Source organism: Gloeophyllum trabeum (assembly GCF_000344685.1).
Source record: "Gloeophyllum trabeum ATCC 11539 unplaced genomic scaffold GLOTRscaffold_00012, whole genome shotgun sequence".
Lineage (NCBI taxonomy): Eukaryota > Fungi > Basidiomycota > Agaricomycetes > Gloeophyllales > Gloeophyllaceae > Gloeophyllum > Gloeophyllum trabeum.
In genome coordinates, this window is record NW_006920421.1 from 489,892 (window position 1) to 507,741 (window position 17,850).

Consider the following 17,850-nt stretch of genomic DNA (forward strand, 5'->3'; position numbering starts at 1 on the left):
CACGTGCCAACAGTTATGTCGTCACTACCTCAGTAAGCGTACTGAAAGGTAGGTCTGGCCGGGCCAATGCCAACGGTCAAGTCAAGAGTCCAGGTAATCGCTGTATTCAACAGGAGGTTGAACTAAGGAATACATGGGTTTTCCTACAGTATATATAGTAACTGGTATAGGGGTTAATACCCAAAGAAGAGAACAATAAGAAAGGACGCGTAAGCCATCCTGTGAGAACGTAACTCAGAGAAATGAGAAATACAAAGGCGCCCATTGGTAGAAGGTGAGTCAAGGAAGATAACGTGTGAGAAGAAGATAGCGTCCATGGGAAGGTCTACTCGGAGAAAGGTACTGTCCAATAGCAATGCTCGGAATGGAAATGGAATGAGATAAGCATGGGAAAATCATAACACGGGGAAGAAGGGCCATGTATACCAGCGGAGCTGCTCACTGCGGCGTCGGCGGCGACGACGGCGACGACGGCGCAACAGCGAGCGCATGGCAAGGGCCGGCGTCGAGGTCAGAGGCAAGTTGAACATGTCACGAAGTGACGCAAGTGGGGCTATCATTCCGATCTTCGAACTCCGACCTGTGGGTTCTCACGACTGCTGCTGCGGATTCAACAGACAGAATTCGACCGTTTATCGTATGGAATGCCCAAGTTCGGAATTCCAACTGGTTTCCATACGGCAAGCTATTTCGACCTTATTCGACCACTTTTTGGCCGAAAGTACAAAATTGACCCATTACCGGTCTAATTTAGGCCGGCCTGGCGCGCACAGTGCCGGCTGGACCCCAGCTCAAGCATCAGGTGCAATGAAGAAATATGAGCCTCAACACCTTTACTTCACGCCAGCCGTAGTTTGGATAGCCCGGATAGGGTGCACTGGATGAGGTAAAAGTCCAAGACTCAGGCTTGCTCATTATGTTCTATCCCGGATTCTAGTCTGCCAAATAATTACTGTCAGTTGCCTGAAGACTCGGATTCGCATCAGGATCGGGTGGGTAGGAGTGGCGGATTTTCTCTTAGTTGAGAGTTTCCCTCAGTTCCTCCTAGAATTATTTGGAGTTGGATCTACTTGCCTGCGTCAGCGGTCCATGGTCAGCAAATAATGGCGTATGGCTGTGTCGTATTCCTGCAAGTGGCCACTGGCATGTTGTGTCTCTCTTTAAAGCTATGTGCATTAACTTACAGGAACAGACAGGGACTCGCCAGATTGTGATGTATGTGTCCAAACGCCCTTGCCAGCCCTTGCCGCGTACATCGGACTTCCCGTTGGTAAGTGGCCGGGCGCTAATGTGCTAACCTCCCGTCATAAGGTTTGATTGCAGATCAATTGATAGTCTTTCTTGATAAGAGTCTCCCCAGTTCTCGCCGTGGATTACTGATCAAAGGGAGTACCTGAATCATCCCTGCACCGATAATGCTTGTGGACGCCGGCGAAGTACGGCCTCCGTACAGTGCTCAGGCTACAATGCCGATGGCGAACCTGGTTGTGATGCATAATGAGAGAAGGTTCAATATCCAATCCTGCACAGGTCCTCGCGACGGATGACTGATGGACGGGTGCAGTGAATATTTCAAAGACCCATTAGTCGAAGGCCATCGACGAGGAAGTTCCTCAGCCTACTCACAAAAAAGCTATAAAATGGGGGCGGCAGCTCGAGACAATACCAACAACATCCTTCGGAACAACATCAGTATCAACAACACTCATCGAAATTTCTGCAATGACCACCAAGATCAACGTTTTCATCACCGGCGCGACAGGTAAGCTGCTAGCATTGAAGACTGCAAATTAATTATATAACTAACACGGCCCCCTAGGCTACCTTGGAGGCTCTGTCCTTCAACGCTTACTCGCACATCCCGAAAGGACCTCATTTAGTATCACCGCCCTGGTGCGCAACGTCGAGAAGGCCAAGCTACTTGAGGAATTCTGTGTGAAGACCACGATCGGCTCCTACTCCGACTTGGACAAGTTGGAGGCTGCAGCGTCCACCGCTGACGTCTTTTTCGCCATTGTAAGAATAATCGATGTTGAGAAATGGAGTGCCGATGCTGACCTGCTCTCGACCATAGGCCAACTGTGATGACCTCCCCGCTGCGAAGGCTATTCTCCAAGGTCTGAAGAAAAGACACGCGGAGACCGGGAAGCAACCCATCCTAATTCATACTGTTAGTACAATTCCGCGCACTCTCTGTGAACATCCCTCCCTGACTCGACGTCCTTGATTAGTCAGGATCAGGTATGAGACCTGGGGTTTCGTCGAACGGGGAGTGTCACTGACATACCGATTATAGCCATTATAATTGACAACGCACAGGGCAAATACGCCAGTGACAACGCTTACTCCGACATGGACATACCCAGGATCGAAGCTCTGGATCCCGCGCAACCGCACAGAAACGTCGACATCGCCATCGTAGAAGCCAGCAAGGAAGGTTCGTACCCGCTCCTTCTCTCCTCCAGTTCTTCATCTTACGAGCTCCTACAGGATACGCGCGGACGCATATCGTCGTCCCGCCCACCATCTTTGGGCGCGCCTCCGGGCCTCTGTTCGAGAAGGGCATCTGCAACCCGGGCTCGATCCAGATCCCCTCCCTCATCCAGGTAGCGTGGCACCGCAAGGCCAGCGGGCTGATGGGCGAGGGAAAGAATCTCTGGTCACTCGTCTCCGTCGACGATGGTGAGTCACCGCATAAGTCTCCGCTACGCGACATCTGCAGCTAAGAGCCCCCTCCGTCAGTCGCGGACTTGTACATCGTCCTGTTTGACGCGGCGCGCAAGGACGAGAAGACCGCGCACGGCCGCGAGGGCTTCTACTTTGCGGAGAACGGGTACTACCAGTTCTACGAAGCCGCCAAGGCTATCAGTGATGCCCTCGTCCAGCTGGGCCGTACCGACAAGGCCGAGCCTACGCCCTGGACCCAGGAGCAACTGGGCAAATACTTTGCGGGGGTACGTCCCCAAATCATAGTGTGCCATTCCACCTCTGACGGAACGAAACAGGCGCCAATATTCGGCACCAACTCTCTGTGCAAGGCCGATCGCGCCCGTGCGCTGGGGTGGAAGCCGACGAAGACGAAGAAGGACTTCTTGGACAGCATCAAGCCCGAGGCGGAGGCGCTCATCAAGGAGGGACGTATCGACGATGCGTTCTGGTTCAAGACCGTATTCCTTGGAGTACCCAACTAGGGTGGTTGCTCGGTGAGGATATGACAGTATGGCACGTGCAGCCTTCATAGTGTACATATAAACGCATCGGATCATGTATCGCAAACTTACTATCAGAATCTATCTCCAGACCCGAAATTGAATTGAGCATATAGTAAAGCAGACGACACTGAGGACTCTGCGCGTCAAATCAGACCGCATCTGCAGGGCGTCAGTGTATGCGCCAAAGAACAAAACGCACATACTCACCATTCAGAACCAACTGCATACGAGGTGAAGCATGGGAAGGAATAGCTGACACCTAAAGGCGAAGAGGCACACGAATGAGAACTGATAACACTTAGGAGTCGAAAAGCCATTGTCGCGCAACGCATGGAGTGCAAGACATTCAATTGTTACAATTTCTATCATACACACCCCAATAAATACATCCCTCCTCTATGCCTGTGCATACTTGACGGCCGACGCACTCCCCGTAGGCACAGCAGCGCTCAGACTTGCCATCACACTCCTCAGGCTATCCACGCCCGAGGGCTTCAGCAGCGGCGGGAGGTCATTCGGGAGGATAGCGTTCGCGTTTGCCTGCGCGACATTAGACTGCGATGGGGTGGCAGGCGCCGAGGGGGAGACGGGTGGGGGGACAGGCATCGATGATGGGGTCGGCGAGCCAGAGGGAACATCGCGGGGGAAGTTGACGTTCGTCGTCATGGACGCGGGCAGCGTGGGCTTCGTGACGGGGAGCGAGGCAGATGGTGAGATTGGCACTGCAGGAGGTTGGATGGGAGCGACGGGAGGCTTGACGGGAAGGGGGCCGGGGGCGGTTATTGGCCTGGGCACCTCTGCGGCGTCCGTGGATACCTCGCCTTGTGCAGTCACTGATAGGGAAGGCGCAGACATGGATGCGAAGGGCGCTGATATCGGCAGCGAAGGTATCGGGAGAGATACGGGGAGATTGGGAAGGCCGCGAGGGAGGTTAGAGGGAACGGCGACCGGAAGAGAGGGTGCGGACACAGGTGGAGAGGGAATGGAGACAGGGAAAGAGATAGGAAGCGCCGGGGGAACGATAGGAAACGGAGGCATTGCGATGCTGGGAACCGGCACGGGGAGGTCGCGGGGCACCATCGACGGCGCAGACGAGAGCACGCTCGTCGGGACCGCCGCTGGAAGGGAGACGGGCAGGGAAGGGCTCGGCATGCCGGAGGCAGGCAGCGAGATTGGAAGGGCCGGTACATCACTGGCTACAGGCAGCACGATGTTGTCAACCACGAGTATCGATGGCAGCGCGGGAGCAGCGACGCCAGAGGGAGTGGGTGCGCTGACGGGCAGCGAAGGCGAGGGTGTAATGGGGAGAGCGACAGGCATGCTTAGTGTTGGGAGGGAATCGGCTGTCATGGAAGAAGTGCTGGTGGACGGCGAAGCAGGGGCGCTGGATGAACCCTGGAATGGGAGGGAGGGTGTGTCGATTGATGCCTCGATCACCATATTGACCGGCACACCCGTAGGCTTCCCGCTCTCCGCCGCACTGGCAGCAGACGTGCGCGCGGCGTCCCCGAGGCTCGCAACAGCGCTGCTCACGGCGTCCTGGATCTGGACGATTTCGTAGGTAGTGAGGACGCGTCGGCTCGTCGCCGGCGGGACCTTGCGGTGGCACATGTGTACCGCGTCGACGAGGGGCACGAGTGCGCTGCCGACGATCGGCAGGTTGGTGAGGATGTCACCGGCCCTGCACGGGTCGGTGTTGGTGGAGACCGCGTTGACGGCTGCGTTGTCCGGGAGGGGGCTGGCCGCGTTATCGGGGGAGCAGAGGCCGAGGGCGCCGGTCATGGACCCGATGTTGGGCCCGATGAAAGGTAAGCCGTTTACTGAGTTGTGGAGCTGGCAGCCTTGGGGTACATCGACTCGACGAGCTGTGAGAGCAGTATGTCAGCACGCTGTAGCAAGGGATGCATACATCGACGAGAACTTACTTAGAGTGTTGGAGGAGGAACCAGCCTCCTTCGATGCCGACTGACTGTGAGTGTTAGACTTTGAAGACTCGCCGACCGGGGCGGCGAGAGTGGAAGAAGAAGAGAGAGCAAGGGAAGCGAGGAAGAGCGAAGAGCCAGATACAATTCTCATCTTCATTTTGTGGAAGGGTGGAGAGTCTCGTCGTGATCAAGAGAAGCGCTAGGGTGTATAGCGGCTTGCGAAGGACTTGTAGTAGTTCTCGTCAAGAGAGCACTAGGAGTACACGTCGGTCGAAGGCGAAGTGGGTTTTGGTGGTCAAGTTGTGAGGACGCCTGTTCTCAAATCGCGAGGGCCTTTATAGCTTTCGAGGCCTCCCATCGGTTAATGACGACTTGTCCGTCAGGCGGCCAGCGGCCAGCGGATTATGAGCGAGTTCCCGCCAATGCCTATGCGGGGCGCTGATGGCCCGACAGACACGTCGAAGGCGTCGACGGACCTGAAGAGCCATCATCGGTCCACAGAGGCATCTGCGCGCCAGAAGGGCCGTCGACGGTCCGCATCGTAATCCTTTCCGAGACATCCAGGAAAACAAAAAGTCGATGAGATCCGCAGAGTGCAGACTCAGTCCATCTAGAGACTCGTGCTCAGGCTCAAGACTTGCGCCCTCGATGAGACAGGCCGGCAGCACTTGACAATTAAGGAGACCGGAGCCTCTGAGGAAAAAATAAGAGCTTTCATGCGACGAAAAGACTGGCGAAAGCTGCAAAGGTTGTCTCAGGATGGCGGTTGTCTGAGACGAGGCGGGATGTGACCAGTGACCCGACACCCGTCGGGATGTGACTGTCACTTTGGGGGTCCAGCATGTCCATCTCGTTGGGCAGCATTCCCTGCCCAGTAACGATGCTGCCAGCCGTCGGGACTCAGAAGGGCCAGCGATTCGTTTTATAACCGATGAAGCGGCAATATTGTCCACAGACCAGCAATCGCAGGATAGCATAGAGTACTAATAGTAACATCATAGCGACCATGACTGAGAAGCAACTTCGAAAATCCGGCATACAGAGAACATCCATAATGACCGGTACCATGGCTCAAAGAAATTCACCTCTCCCCACCAGCGGCTATGGTTCTCCGCTCATGCATTACCGATGTCCATGTCAGGCTGGACTGCACGCCCACTGCGATGGCCCTCCACAAAAGGCGCGCTCGGCTGCCCACTAGTACTGGCACGCGCAATCGGCGAGACCGGACCCCCCACGTCCACAGACATCCCTTCAGGCACCCACCCATACGCATGGTGCGGCGGCGCCATCCCCGCGCCCGCGCTCATCGCCGTCATATTGAGCCCGAGCATCTGCGCCATCGTATGGCTGTGCAGCGGGTCCGCGACGTAGCCCTGCCTGTACGGATCAGCTCCGGGGGAGACCCGGCGGTGGTCGAGGAAGCGCTGTTTAACCTCCTTCAGGAGCGCGTTGGCGATCTCCGCGGAGGGCCACCACGCCTCCATGGATTGCAGTGCGATGAGGCATTGGGCGAGGCCGCGGGAGGCGACTTCATCCATTGGACGTAGACCGACTGCTCATTCACGCATCAGTATATGTGGTGTCAATCGGGCAGGAGGCACTCACGCAGTAGAACATGTGTCACGCTTATGAGGACGAGTATCATTTTCAACGTGGCGCCTTTTACGAGTATATAATCCACGTACCCTGCGCTCAGAATATGCGAAGTGAGGAAAGGGGGATTGAATCTCAACCCGGTGACCTCTCGATGGACATCCACTATATAAGCTACGTTAGGAGTATCATCGACTGACGAAACGCAATGCGTACCGATATAGCTAATCTTGGCAGCTGCTGTCTGACATCTCTCGAGGTGCCGGATCATATCTTGAGTCGGGGCTTGTCGGTGCAAAGCAACTTCGCCACTACACTTTCTATGAGCCTCCTATTCAATGGGGTAATACACCGACATACCGTAACTCCTTGGGCAGACTGTAGAAGAACCACATCAGCCACTATTACCCCAATCTCATGGAATACAATATGCTCACATAGCACGATGCAGGATCATCACAGCATACCAGTACTCGATATGCAGCATAATAACATGTGGAGGCGCTGTCGCCAGCTGTGCCGACGCGTGATACAGCAAACTCGCCGGCAACGAGGTGTACCAACCCGTCAGCCGCGCGTCCAGGACCTGGATAGTGCCAAGCGGGTTCGGCGTGATGCTCTTGGTGGCGTACAGCTCCCTCACGATGTCCGCGATGATTGCAGCTGCAGCATCAGCACGATCAGACGGCACGACAGCGACAGACGGTAGTCGAGTGGATGGAACATACATAGAGACGCAGTGGCGCGGAAACACTCCGCAACACCTTGCGCGGTAGGCATACTCGAAGGAGGAGCTGGGTGGTCGCCCATTGCCTGGGACAGCGCCGCCTCCTCGTCCTATGAAAACCAACCACAGTGAATGATCTCGTCCATTCGAAACAACAGGGTAACGTACCTCGACCATAGTGGGCAACGCGACATCATGATCACTCTCCTGTATCTGGATAGGCCGGCCTTTTGCGCAATTAAAACGTTTCGACCTCATCAGACGCTCCTCATACCCAAAAACACGCTCAGGCGTCTACAATCATGTCAGCACCTCCAACCACGCAATATTGAAGAACGGGAACGTACCTGTCGACAATGCAGCACGCCCACCAAGTGACCCTCCTGCTCTGTTTCTCCTCCTCCGAGAACAGCTCCTCGCCATGGACACGCCACTTCGCGGGGTCGCGGTGCAAGCCAAGGGCGTACGCCTGTATGCCAAACATGCATCTAGCGTGATTGAAGACCCAAAGGGATCCCGAGAAAGACTTACCATCCGGATGGCATTTCCTACAATAATATTCGGTCGGTCACATGGGTCAGTGTTGTGGTGGCTGCAACGACAGACCACTAAATATGTACGCCTGCTCGGAAGATCCTTCTGATGCGAACGTCAGTAGAAGAACAAGGAAAAACGCTACCTACGATTACCTATCACGAATTCTCCGACGCTCATAAGTATGAGAGCTTGGCAGAACCACGGATGACTGTGTTTGAGGCTTGCCACTACGTCCATGTCAACAAATGTAGATGTACGACTAGACAACTTGGACAAACGTTGGATTTGCCGGGCTGCTTGGGCAAAGCCGCGGCCTCGCGAGGGATCTTCGACCGGAGGACTGGCCTGCATTGCCGCATTGTACCGTTCAGCAAGTGCGAAGACGGCAAACAGGAGACTCTTCCATGGACTTTGCGTCTCCGGCGGCGGCGTCCCACTAAAAACAGAATGTTGAGAGACAAACCAGGAACCTGTCCGATTTACACACCCTTGGAGGCTATCATAGAAAGTCAACATTACGATCTGACAACGTATAGGGCGCAAGACGCACCTATTTCTGAATTCCTGCATAAACTGCCGCTTGCTGATCAAGGGAAAGATAGGGTGCACATGAGTGAAGTACACGGTCACAAGGTGTTCCTGTTCTTCGCCGGAAGGCAGTTGAAATCGAACGTCATCTGCCCTTGCATCGTCCTCGGACACTGCACAACGAGTCCCAGCCGAAGGCAGTTGCCTGGCACAGAATAAGCAACGGAAATGGGAGACGGGGCAAGAATACGTACCAGATGCCACTTCGCCCGTCTGAACCCTGTTCGCTACCAACAACAGACAGGTCACTGGTCCTTCCATGGTAGCGAAGCTAATGAAAATGCTCATAAGCCCAATCAGGAGAGTACCACCACGTAATGTACCTGTTGATTCTCGTCAACCGACAGGTATCCGAACGCGTCGACTGTCTCTGAGATGGTAGAGGGGCTGAACAGGCGGTCTACGTCAAACAACCATTAGTACTGCGGCGCAGGATAAAGTAGGGACATCGACATACCATGCGCAGGTTCCGTCGAGTACAAGGGGCTCATACTGAGCATCGGCAGCGCGCTGTGACTCGCAGCCGCGGGCACGTCACCGGGATAACCGTAGTCCTGTGTATTTATTTGCACATTGGGGGGAGCGGGGTATTGAGGAAACGCGAGATAGGCAGAAAGACGATCTTGCCACCTACCCAGGTCTTGAAACGACATCGGCGGGGCTAATAATGGGCCCAACAATGTTCAAAGCGGGACGCGACGCAGCAGAGTAACGGCCTGCTAACTCTGGCTGGAAACTTCCTCGCGGGTCGCGCGCGAATGCCGGCTGGGCACACGCCCGGCGCCGTAGGCGGAGAGCGAGTCTTCGTGTTGTGCAAGGTAGCTGAGCACCTCGTTCATCGTAGCGCGTTCGGTCAGAGCCGCGCGGCCTGAGGCACCCTAAATGACATCAATTAGATCTGATTGCGCAGTGACAGGTAATCAGCCCGTACCAGAGGGCCGACATTCACGTCTTGTAAGACCTCGCGGGCGAGCGGATCTTCCTGCAGCAGGCCAACTACGGCTCGAGCGGCAGGATGGGGAGAGGACATCAAGACGGCTAGGATTGATTCCGAGCGGTACCATCTCTGTTCGAGCGCTTGAATGTAGCCCTTTGGCGGTCCGCGCTTGAAAATAGGGCCTTGACAGAGGATGGATGGCTGAACCTCGGAATTTGCATAATAGCACGTACCTGAAACCACGCACTCTAAACAGAGTTTTAGTACAGCTCGCTATGAGCATTACCAGCAATTTATTTACCAGTTCCTGTTGCCGAGCAGGCCATGCAAGGACGCTCTTCCGAAGACCTCTCGCATCGAATCTTGCTCCTGCGACAAAGGTCGCATGCTCAAAGGGTATAAGAAAAATAGACTGCTGCAGGTGGGTTACACACACCTCGTACACCTCGTTTCTTAGAGCTCGTGCTTGATATTTCCGAACCGGCTGATTCAGGCGTTGAGGTAGACCCAGACATGACCGTAGAGTTTGTGGAATCTTGTGTATCCCCCGCCATTACAGCGTCACCATATATAGGCATGCTACGACACGTCACACAACGTCACGGCGCTTTGAGTTGGACCGGATTGATTTGGTACCGGTTCATCTGTGGAGCGGATTACAATGCTTTGTACCGCCTCTGACTCCACATTCACCGCCTTTCACCGCAAACCCTATAGTGATGCAGAGGTGACTATTTGTCTGACATAGTGGTAAAAGACGAAACCATGAATCATCGACATCAATTGCAATTGTCAGGTCGTGCGCTGCGGGGGGTGTCGAGGTTACAGCAATGTGCTTACCGAATAATAGCTCTTGGCAGTAGGGACGTTGATAGTTGGAGATCCTGAATGTTCCCTGAATGTGCCGTTTGTAACTTTGCATTGAAGGGCAGATCGGACGTTGGAATACAGTACGTCCAGCGAGTTCGATCGTCTGACTTTCAGGGCCGAGTCTGCTTCCCGGACGGAATCATTCATCCAACTTTGGAACAACCGACATTCCTCCGCTTTGGTGGCGCTTCTGTCGTCTGTCATATGAGTCTGCTGGAAAGTAGGAAGATGGAGAGAAGGAGGTTGATCCACCACAACCAGAACATATAAGTTACTGGGAAGTTTGGGCACCGACACGTTTGGCGTGATTGACTTGGACATCGTTTCCAGTACTGTAGGATGTGATACGGCTGATATTCTCTTCCTTTCGAGTTTTCCGCATGAGTCCCCTTCCGCTTCCGGGCGACGCTCTTGAAGTCCGTGAATAATGACTAGTCGGAATACTGACAAGGTCACTCTCGGACATTGCCGACAAGTGAAGTCCGAGTCGTGACTCAGATGTCTTGCGCATCCTCGGTGATGACAAGGAGGGGGCCAAGGCATTTGAGCGCTGAGCACGTTGGGCGGGAGGGCGGATCAAGCACAAATGTCCACACGAAGTATTTACTTGATACCAGTCTGTGCTGGGACAACACTGTGCAACTGTCCGTAGACTGTGCGCGTACAGTCCCGGCACATGTCCCTTCCCAGCGACCTCACCACAACATTTATTTCTTTTCAATCCAATTATGGTGCCGAGGGCATTCCCCTTATGTTGGACCTTACATGTAACATGCTACAATCAATGCTGCAGGACGTGGAAGTGAGACTGAAACAATGCGTATCACCACAACATACCAAAAATGGCGGACGGTTTACTCGATATAGAAATGTCGAGCGTCGCAGGTGGCTACGCTACCGGAGCGCGATTCGCTCCATCAATAATCGTGGTTAGCTGTTTTATAATAGCTACTACCTTAATTACCACTGACGGTTCAAGCTGGCAATCAATCACCATAGCTCGGGTTTCCACTCATTGGCAAGGGCTCCTCGGGCAGTCTGCAGTAGGACCGTCTTCCCGTGATCGCAACAAAGACACATTTGCTGATGGTCAGTGCCAACGCACTGGAATGCTAGCTTCTTCGCTAGCTATTACTTACCTCTACGCCCACAGTCCCTGCATAAATGGTGATATATGCAACGGCCCATGCATACATGGGGTCTCTATCAGGTTCCCACTGAACCGCCGCAATGATCATAATGATACCGTCTCTCGTGGACAGTGACCTCGAAGCGGGCTAGCCTGTCTCCGTAACTCTCAATACCCAAGGATGAGCGCTAATGCCAGCGTATAAAAACCAGTAATACCCCCTTTCGCCTTCTCACCGCCCACCGTTCCCTTTTTTTTCTCCTCAGTTATGCATTTCAGTTCATTTCCTTTCTTTCTGTACATATGTTCCGCCTTCGCCCAAGGTCCCATGACACCCATCGAAGGCGACGCGTTAGTCGCGGGCCTGAAAGATTCGAAGTTCAACGACATGGCGAGCCTGCTGGGTCAGATCCCCGCCTCCGACTTGACTGGCTTCCTGAGTCTCCTTACGGGGAATGTTACGCTTCTTCTTCCAAGGTTCGTCTTTTATCCGTTTGACGCTTACAGGCTTCACTAACGATTGCCCGATAGTTCCAGTAAGCCGTCCCTGCCGAATGAAGCCGTCATGGTGTACTAACACTCCATACAGTACCCAACGGGACTGTGTCCAGTTTACTAGCCGATACGAGAAAGGTCCTTCCGTTGCTGTCCTACCACGTTGTCACCGACACCATCAGCAACACCATCATTGCCTCGTCACCCAGCCATACCATCGTCAACACCGCACTGAACGCCTGCCGCAGGATAGCTACAATAGCCCCCTGACGCCAGGGAAGCTTGTAGTTCACACGTCCTTCCTGAATCGAAAGGGTAAGCACCAGAAGACGGAGAAGTGGGACAACATACCCGGTGATCTCCCTCAAAGATGTACCGCTGAGCCTGCAGGAGATTTTTGACGTATGTGGCACTATCTTGCCTGAGCCCGTAGTGTCCGACACAATGTCCGGACGCAATACTCTTGACGTCACGGCGTATGGTACTGATCCGGCCGTCAGCCTGTCGGAAATACCGTTAGTACTGTAAGATGGAATGACAGTTACGCACAATATCAGCAACGGCTTTACGAAACTCTACTTGTGTCTTGTCCCGCAGGAGGTCCAGTATTGGCTTGTAGTGAGGCCCTAAGTCCTCAGCTGCACTTGCACAGGCGTCGAGTGCTACTTCATTCCGTTTGCCGGAATCGGGGTAGGCGTGCTTCGTGAAAATTTGAACGTGTATGTAGTCAATGCCTCTGCGCGCAACGGCCTGGATCTCCTGTGTCTGCGATGTAAGATTGAGCTTACCACGCTCATTGTAAATCAGCACTGTCATGTCATATGAATTGTCGGCGTCATCCGAGGCGACCAGGATAATGTCATCGTCATCACGGGCTCCAGGGCGATGAGTAACCGCCTTAAGGCCCTTACGATGAGCCCGCCTTAACTTCTTCTGGTCAACGTCTTCATGATGTCGAGGCCAGATGGGTGCCTCAATGCTGGGATGAGAATATTGGGGGAGTTACTATGTAACAAGATTGGCGCACCTCCTGCTCGTGATCCTGCTCACGCTTTGACTTCACTTTCTTGTGGAGCTTACCCTCGACCGTGTATGCTGTCTGACTAGATAGCGCGGAACTTGAATTCTTGTCTCCGCCCTTCAGAACATGACTTTCGGAATTAGGGAGTGGAATGCGGGAGGTCTGAAGGACTTACCTTGGTAATGACGCCTTTGGCCTTCTGACGGCCCTCCCCGATAACATGGTCGTCGTCCTCAAAGAGATCAATCGCCTTGGGAGCCCCATGGACCAGTGCCTTACCCGAACCCACGCTATCATACGTTCGAATTGAATGAGCGGAAGATTTAGTCGAATGCATCGAGGAGCGTCGGGGTGCCGATGGAGCCTCATCGTCAGAGTCTTCAACATCCGGAATGCTGACAGTGCTTGAGTTAAAAGACGAGGCGCTTGACTTACGCCGCATCTTCGGCGGTGCGTGCAAGACTATGTCGTAGTCATCGTCGCTGGGGTATTCGGCGGCATCGTTGAATGACGGAGCCTAGACCCAGCGTCGTCTAATCGGTGGCATGACCATCTGATGATTGTTACTCACCTCATACTCGAGGGCATCCGCAAGCGGACCTGCAGGCATCCGCATAAGGCGCTCGTCATCAGACTCTATCATCTCTGCCTCCTGCTCAGCATAGTCCTCCCCATTGCTGTTGCTGTCATCCGCGTTGGACGGGGTATTTGACTCTTCTGAATCAGATGTGATGACCGCCGGTTTGTAAGCTGTCAGTAAATAAGTCACACAATGAACGTGTAAGTCATTACTATCGCTCACAGCGGGTCCGTGCAGCCGCTGCATCGGTCTCAGGCTTGTCCAACGTATGATCATCTGTACTATAGTATAAATAGGAACGACGGGGGACTGGGCGGACCATCGTTACCTTTCTTGGTCTTTTTGGTCCGGTTTGTTGTTGCGGGTGCCATCACAGACCCCGCACGTTTCCGACCCGGGGCTTGGGAAGGTTGTTTCTTCTGTACCCATACTACGACCAATGTTCACATCAGTGTCTGGAAGACAGGTCCGCATTGCTAGAGAACGCGCATACCACGATTTTCCGCAGCCTTTCTCTTAGCATCACGAGGAACTAGAGGGATATTAGTGAGTTTGCTGCCGGTCCATCTGTCTCTGAGTGAACAGATTAGACTTACCAGTCGGCTTGTTCAGTTCTTTTGCATCTTGTTCTTCTTGACGCTTGCGGTTGATGGCTCTGGTCTGGGCCGCCTTCTGACTGGGAGTCAGACCAGAGCTGCTCGATTTTCCTGATGTGTGTTTTGACATTCCACCGGTCACAGTTAGCAGAACATGGGTACGTCGAGGATTGCCCTCCCTGCAGCCAGGGAGATGGAGAGGATGGAGAGGCGAAAATTTCGGGTGGCGTTACATTGGCCTGCTGAGTCAGGGCGTAGAGTCCCGCGTGTCGCAGCTCATCCTGCCGACTGGGCAGCGGCTGGTGCCGCAACGCTCGACACGTGATGTTTGTCGCGTTGCGAACTCGCGCTGTTAGTTGTATTGGTACGCTTTTCATTATTGGACTATGGTCGTCTGCTCTGGTTGCAGCATATCATTCACACTTGCTGGGTACACCCATCATCTGCAACGCACACGCAACCCCGTTTGTCAGGCCATATACGAACAAAATCAGTCATATGTCCCCACACCTCATAATACCAATCGACCGGACCACCAGGATAAGAAGAATGTCACGCCCGCGGACGATGCAGGGCTGCCGAGGTTCGCGGGAGACTTCTTTGGCGCTCACTACAGTGCCCAGGACTTTCCTGCGGAGGTGGATATGGACGTGGATGATGGAGCAATAGACCAGGATCACGGCTTGCCCGACTCGGAGGAATCTGGAGATGATCAGGCAGAGTCAGACGAGTCAGAAGAAGATGACATTGACCATGAAATAAGGTGGGAACCCGAGGTACCTGCCTGTCCACGCCCAGATGCCGATGACTGGGATGAAGCGGATACCGACTCTGCTGCATCTGACCCCGGGGATTCTACAGAACGAGTGGGGAGAGCCAATGCCGAGGAGACCCTCCGCAAGCAGCCGATCGTTGAGAAGTTCCGATATGGTGATGCTGGCGCACCTATACAAGACGCTGAGGTAGCAGTGAACTCGTATAGTCAGTATATGCATGCAATGGCCGGTTCCTCAGCCAGTTTTTGGGCACCTTTTGCCTCGAAGCTTGATTGGGAGTTGGCGCGATGGGCAAAACTGAGAGGACCGAGTTCAACAGCTCTGACGGAGTTGTTGCAAATCGAAGGAGTGAGACTTACTCTAAAGATTGCGCAGGTGTCATTTCTGAATGCTCTTCTAGATCCGAGAGACGTTGGGGTTATCCTATAAGGATTCTGACTCCTTGAATAAAATAGTTGACAGTTTACCTGGTCGCCCAAAGTTCAAACGAGAGGAAGTAGTCGTCGCCGGAGAAGCATTTGAAATCTATCACCGTGATGTATTAGAGTGCATACGCGCTCTGTATGGTGATCCGGAGTTCGCTGCGGACCTAATTTTTGCGCCGGAGCGACATTACGCTGATGTGGACAAGACGGTACGAATGTATTCAGATATGCACACGGGAAAGTGGTGGTGGGCCACGCAGGTGAGCGGTGGACCGCACTTCTACCCACGTATTTTGGGGTATCTAATATCAGACGATTCTCCTTCACTCATGACAGAAAGAGCTTGAACATAAACAACCTGGAGGAACTATCGTGCCGGTCATCATATCGTCCGACAAGACACAGGTTACTCTCTTTGGGAACAAGTCTGCGTATCCGGTGTACATGACAATAGGAAATCTACCAAAGGAAATACGGCGGAAGCCGTCGCGCGGCGGTCATGTACTTCTCGGCTATCTTCCGACGACCCGTCTCAGTCACATTACCAATCGTGCAGCCCGCCGTCGGACCCTTGCGAACCTCTTCCACTCATGTGTTCGTCGAATCCTGCATCCATTAAAGAAGGCTGGTGAGACAGGTCTCATTATGGCGAGCGGTGATGGAGTGCACCGACGAGTGCATCCATTGTTTGCAACCTTTGTTGGGGACTACCCAGAGCAGGTTCTTGTGACAGGGGTCAAAACGGGCCAGTGCCCAAGATGTCCCGTCCCACATGATGAGCTGGGGGAATGCGACCCCGATAATCCTTATGCATTTCGGGACATGGATGTTGTGCTCGATGCCCTCGGACATATTACGGAGGGACCTACAGCATTCGTGAAGGCGTGCGCCGAGGCAGGGATTAAGCCGATTCAACATCCCTTCTGGGAAGATCTCCCCTACGTGAATATTTTCCAATCCATCACGCCTGACATCTTGCATCAACTCTACCAGGGCGTGATGAAACATTTCATATCATGGGTCACGAAGATGTGTGGTGCCGCGGAGATCGACGCCCGCTGTCGCCGTTTCCCCCCAAATCACCACGTCCGGCTGTTCATGAAGGGTATCAGTACACTTTCGAAGGTCACCGGCCGGGAGCATGCGCAGATGTGTCAACTACTGCTTGGCCTTGTCATTGATATTCGCCTCCCCGATCGTCTGTCGTCTATTCGCCTTGTACGCGCCACCCGCGCTCTCTTGGATTTCTGCTATCTTGCACAGTATCCGGTTCACACTGACGAGAGCCTCAGAATCCTCGAAGGTGCACTACAGCGATTTCACGAGAACAAAGTTGTATTTGTGGACCTTGGTATCCGAAATGATTTCAATATCCCAAAATTACACGCATTACTCCACTACCTCGCTTCCATCAAGATCTTTGGGACTACGGACAATTACAACACAGAATACACTGAACGCCTGCACATCGACTACGCGAAAGATGCATACCGTGCTACAAACCATAAGGACGAGTATCCTCAAATGACAAGATGGCTAGAGCGACGGGAGAAAGTTTTACGCCATGAGAAGTACATCCTCTGGCGTATGGCGGGTTGTCCAGCGCCAGCTGCGAAGGCAGAAGATGTCGGACTGCACGACCATCTTCGCATGGCACGTCATCCAACCCTGAAAGCCGTCTCGTTACCTACTGTTCGCTCTGAATATGGTGCAGAGTTCTTTAATGCTGCTCTCGCTAGATTTGTTGTGCAGTATCACAATCCTCAACTTTCTCGGGCACAACTCGAGGATGCGGCGGCAAGTCTGACCATCCGCTTCCAAACCATCCCCGTCTATCACAAGATCAAGTTCTGGAACACAGACCCCTTCGGGCGCAAGTCGCTACTAGATTCAGCGGATGCTGTACATGTACGACCGGCACGTCAGGATTCACGCGACCGTGCAGTTCCGCCTCGGTTCGACACGGTACTTGTAAATATGGGGAGCGGGACTATTGGCTTGCAAGGTGAGTCAGGTATTCATAACTATCTTAAGGGGACCATATTGAGTCGCATTCAGGCTATCGCGTTGCTCAGGTCCGCGTTGTGTTCTCCATACCGCCTCGAGCAGTTGCAACTTTATTCAAGCGGCCGCCGCCAGGCCACCTAGCATATGTTGAGTGGTTTACAGCATTTTCAATGACTCCGGATGCAAATTCAGGTATGTATAAGGTCTCACGTTCTATACAGAATGGGGAGCGTTTAGCCAGTGTCATTCCGGTCTGTCAGATCGAGCGCAGTGTACATCTCTTCCCAAAGTGGGGTCCCGTGGCTCCTCGGGAGTGGTCAAGTAGTACCGTCTTGGATTCAGCTCCTGCCTTCTTTGTTAATCCTTTCTTAGACAGACATACCTTTGTCACACTGTTGTAGCTTACTTACATGGCACAGATATACTATG

At 53.5% G+C, this 17,850-nt stretch overlaps 6 protein-coding genes across 6 annotated transcripts in view; 3 read left to right on the forward strand and 3 right to left on the reverse strand.

Annotated features, from left to right (window-relative positions):
• Positions 1 to 1,722: 1,722 nt before the first annotated feature.
• On the forward strand, positions 1,723 to 3,191 carry GLOTRDRAFT_95433 (NAD P-binding protein; the record flags this gene model as incomplete). The annotated part of the gene is made up of 8 exons (XM_007870652.1): positions 1,723 to 1,762; positions 1,820 to 2,016; positions 2,075 to 2,170; positions 2,232 to 2,241; positions 2,297 to 2,437; positions 2,491 to 2,682; positions 2,743 to 2,954; positions 3,006 to 3,191. 8 exons carry the CDS (start codon positions 1,723 to 1,725, stop codon positions 3,189 to 3,191), a joined length of 1,074 nt encoding a protein of 357 aa, XP_007868843.1.
• Positions 3,192 to 3,608: 417 nt separating this feature from the next.
• On the reverse strand, positions 3,609 to 5,294 carry GLOTRDRAFT_95434 (uncharacterized protein; the record flags this gene model as incomplete). Its single annotated transcript, XM_007870653.1, has 2 exons — positions 3,609 to 5,077; positions 5,138 to 5,294. 2 exons carry the CDS (start codon positions 5,292 to 5,294, stop codon positions 3,609 to 3,611), a joined length of 1,626 nt encoding a protein of 541 aa, XP_007868844.1.
• Positions 5,295 to 6,252: 958 nt separating this feature from the next.
• GLOTRDRAFT_131776 (uncharacterized protein) lies at positions 6,253 to 10,076 on the reverse strand (the record flags this gene model as incomplete). The annotated part of the gene is made up of 24 exons (XM_007870654.1): positions 6,253 to 6,692; positions 6,746 to 6,765; positions 6,826 to 6,898; positions 6,950 to 7,044; positions 7,094 to 7,111; positions 7,171 to 7,396; positions 7,462 to 7,570; positions 7,629 to 7,687; positions 7,735 to 7,754; positions 7,808 to 7,929; positions 7,992 to 8,008; positions 8,067 to 8,099; positions 8,150 to 8,224; positions 8,276 to 8,433; positions 8,485 to 8,493; positions 8,548 to 8,730; positions 8,780 to 8,856; positions 8,909 to 8,985; positions 9,043 to 9,246; positions 9,310 to 9,463; positions 9,517 to 9,690; positions 9,756 to 9,770; positions 9,824 to 9,891; positions 9,959 to 10,076. 24 exons carry the CDS (start codon positions 10,074 to 10,076, stop codon positions 6,253 to 6,255), a joined length of 2,544 nt encoding a protein of 847 aa, XP_007868845.1.
• A 1,773-nt stretch (positions 10,077 to 11,849) lies between these two features.
• On the forward strand, positions 11,850 to 12,098 carry GLOTRDRAFT_131777 (uncharacterized protein; the record flags this gene model as incomplete). Its single annotated transcript, XM_007870655.1, has 2 exons — positions 11,850 to 11,998; positions 12,053 to 12,098. 2 exons carry the CDS (start codon positions 11,850 to 11,852, stop codon positions 12,096 to 12,098), a joined length of 195 nt encoding a protein of 64 aa, XP_007868846.1.
• Positions 12,099 to 12,171: 73 nt separating this feature from the next.
• On the reverse strand, positions 12,172 to 14,343 carry GLOTRDRAFT_107416 (uncharacterized protein; the record flags this gene model as incomplete). Its single annotated transcript, XM_007870939.1, has 10 exons — positions 12,172 to 12,318; positions 12,368 to 12,517; positions 12,566 to 12,988; positions 13,044 to 13,154; positions 13,213 to 13,554; positions 13,609 to 13,787; positions 13,840 to 13,893; positions 13,946 to 14,047; positions 14,111 to 14,149; positions 14,214 to 14,343. 10 exons carry the CDS (start codon positions 14,341 to 14,343, stop codon positions 12,172 to 12,174), a joined length of 1,677 nt encoding a protein of 558 aa, XP_007869130.1.
• Positions 14,344 to 14,857: 514 nt separating this feature from the next.
• Positions 14,858 to 17,850, forward strand: part of GLOTRDRAFT_79649 (uncharacterized protein) — a gene marked incomplete at both ends in the record, with an annotated part of 4,183 nt that continues 1,190 nt past the window's right edge. The window contains 3 exons of the mRNA XM_007870656.1: positions 14,858 to 15,337; positions 15,390 to 15,674; positions 15,751 to 17,419. Coding sequence (XP_007868847.1) covers positions 14,858 to 15,337; positions 15,390 to 15,674; positions 15,751 to 17,419 — 2,434 coding nt within the window. The remainder of the gene's footprint in view (positions 15,338 to 15,389; positions 15,675 to 15,750; positions 17,420 to 17,850) is intronic.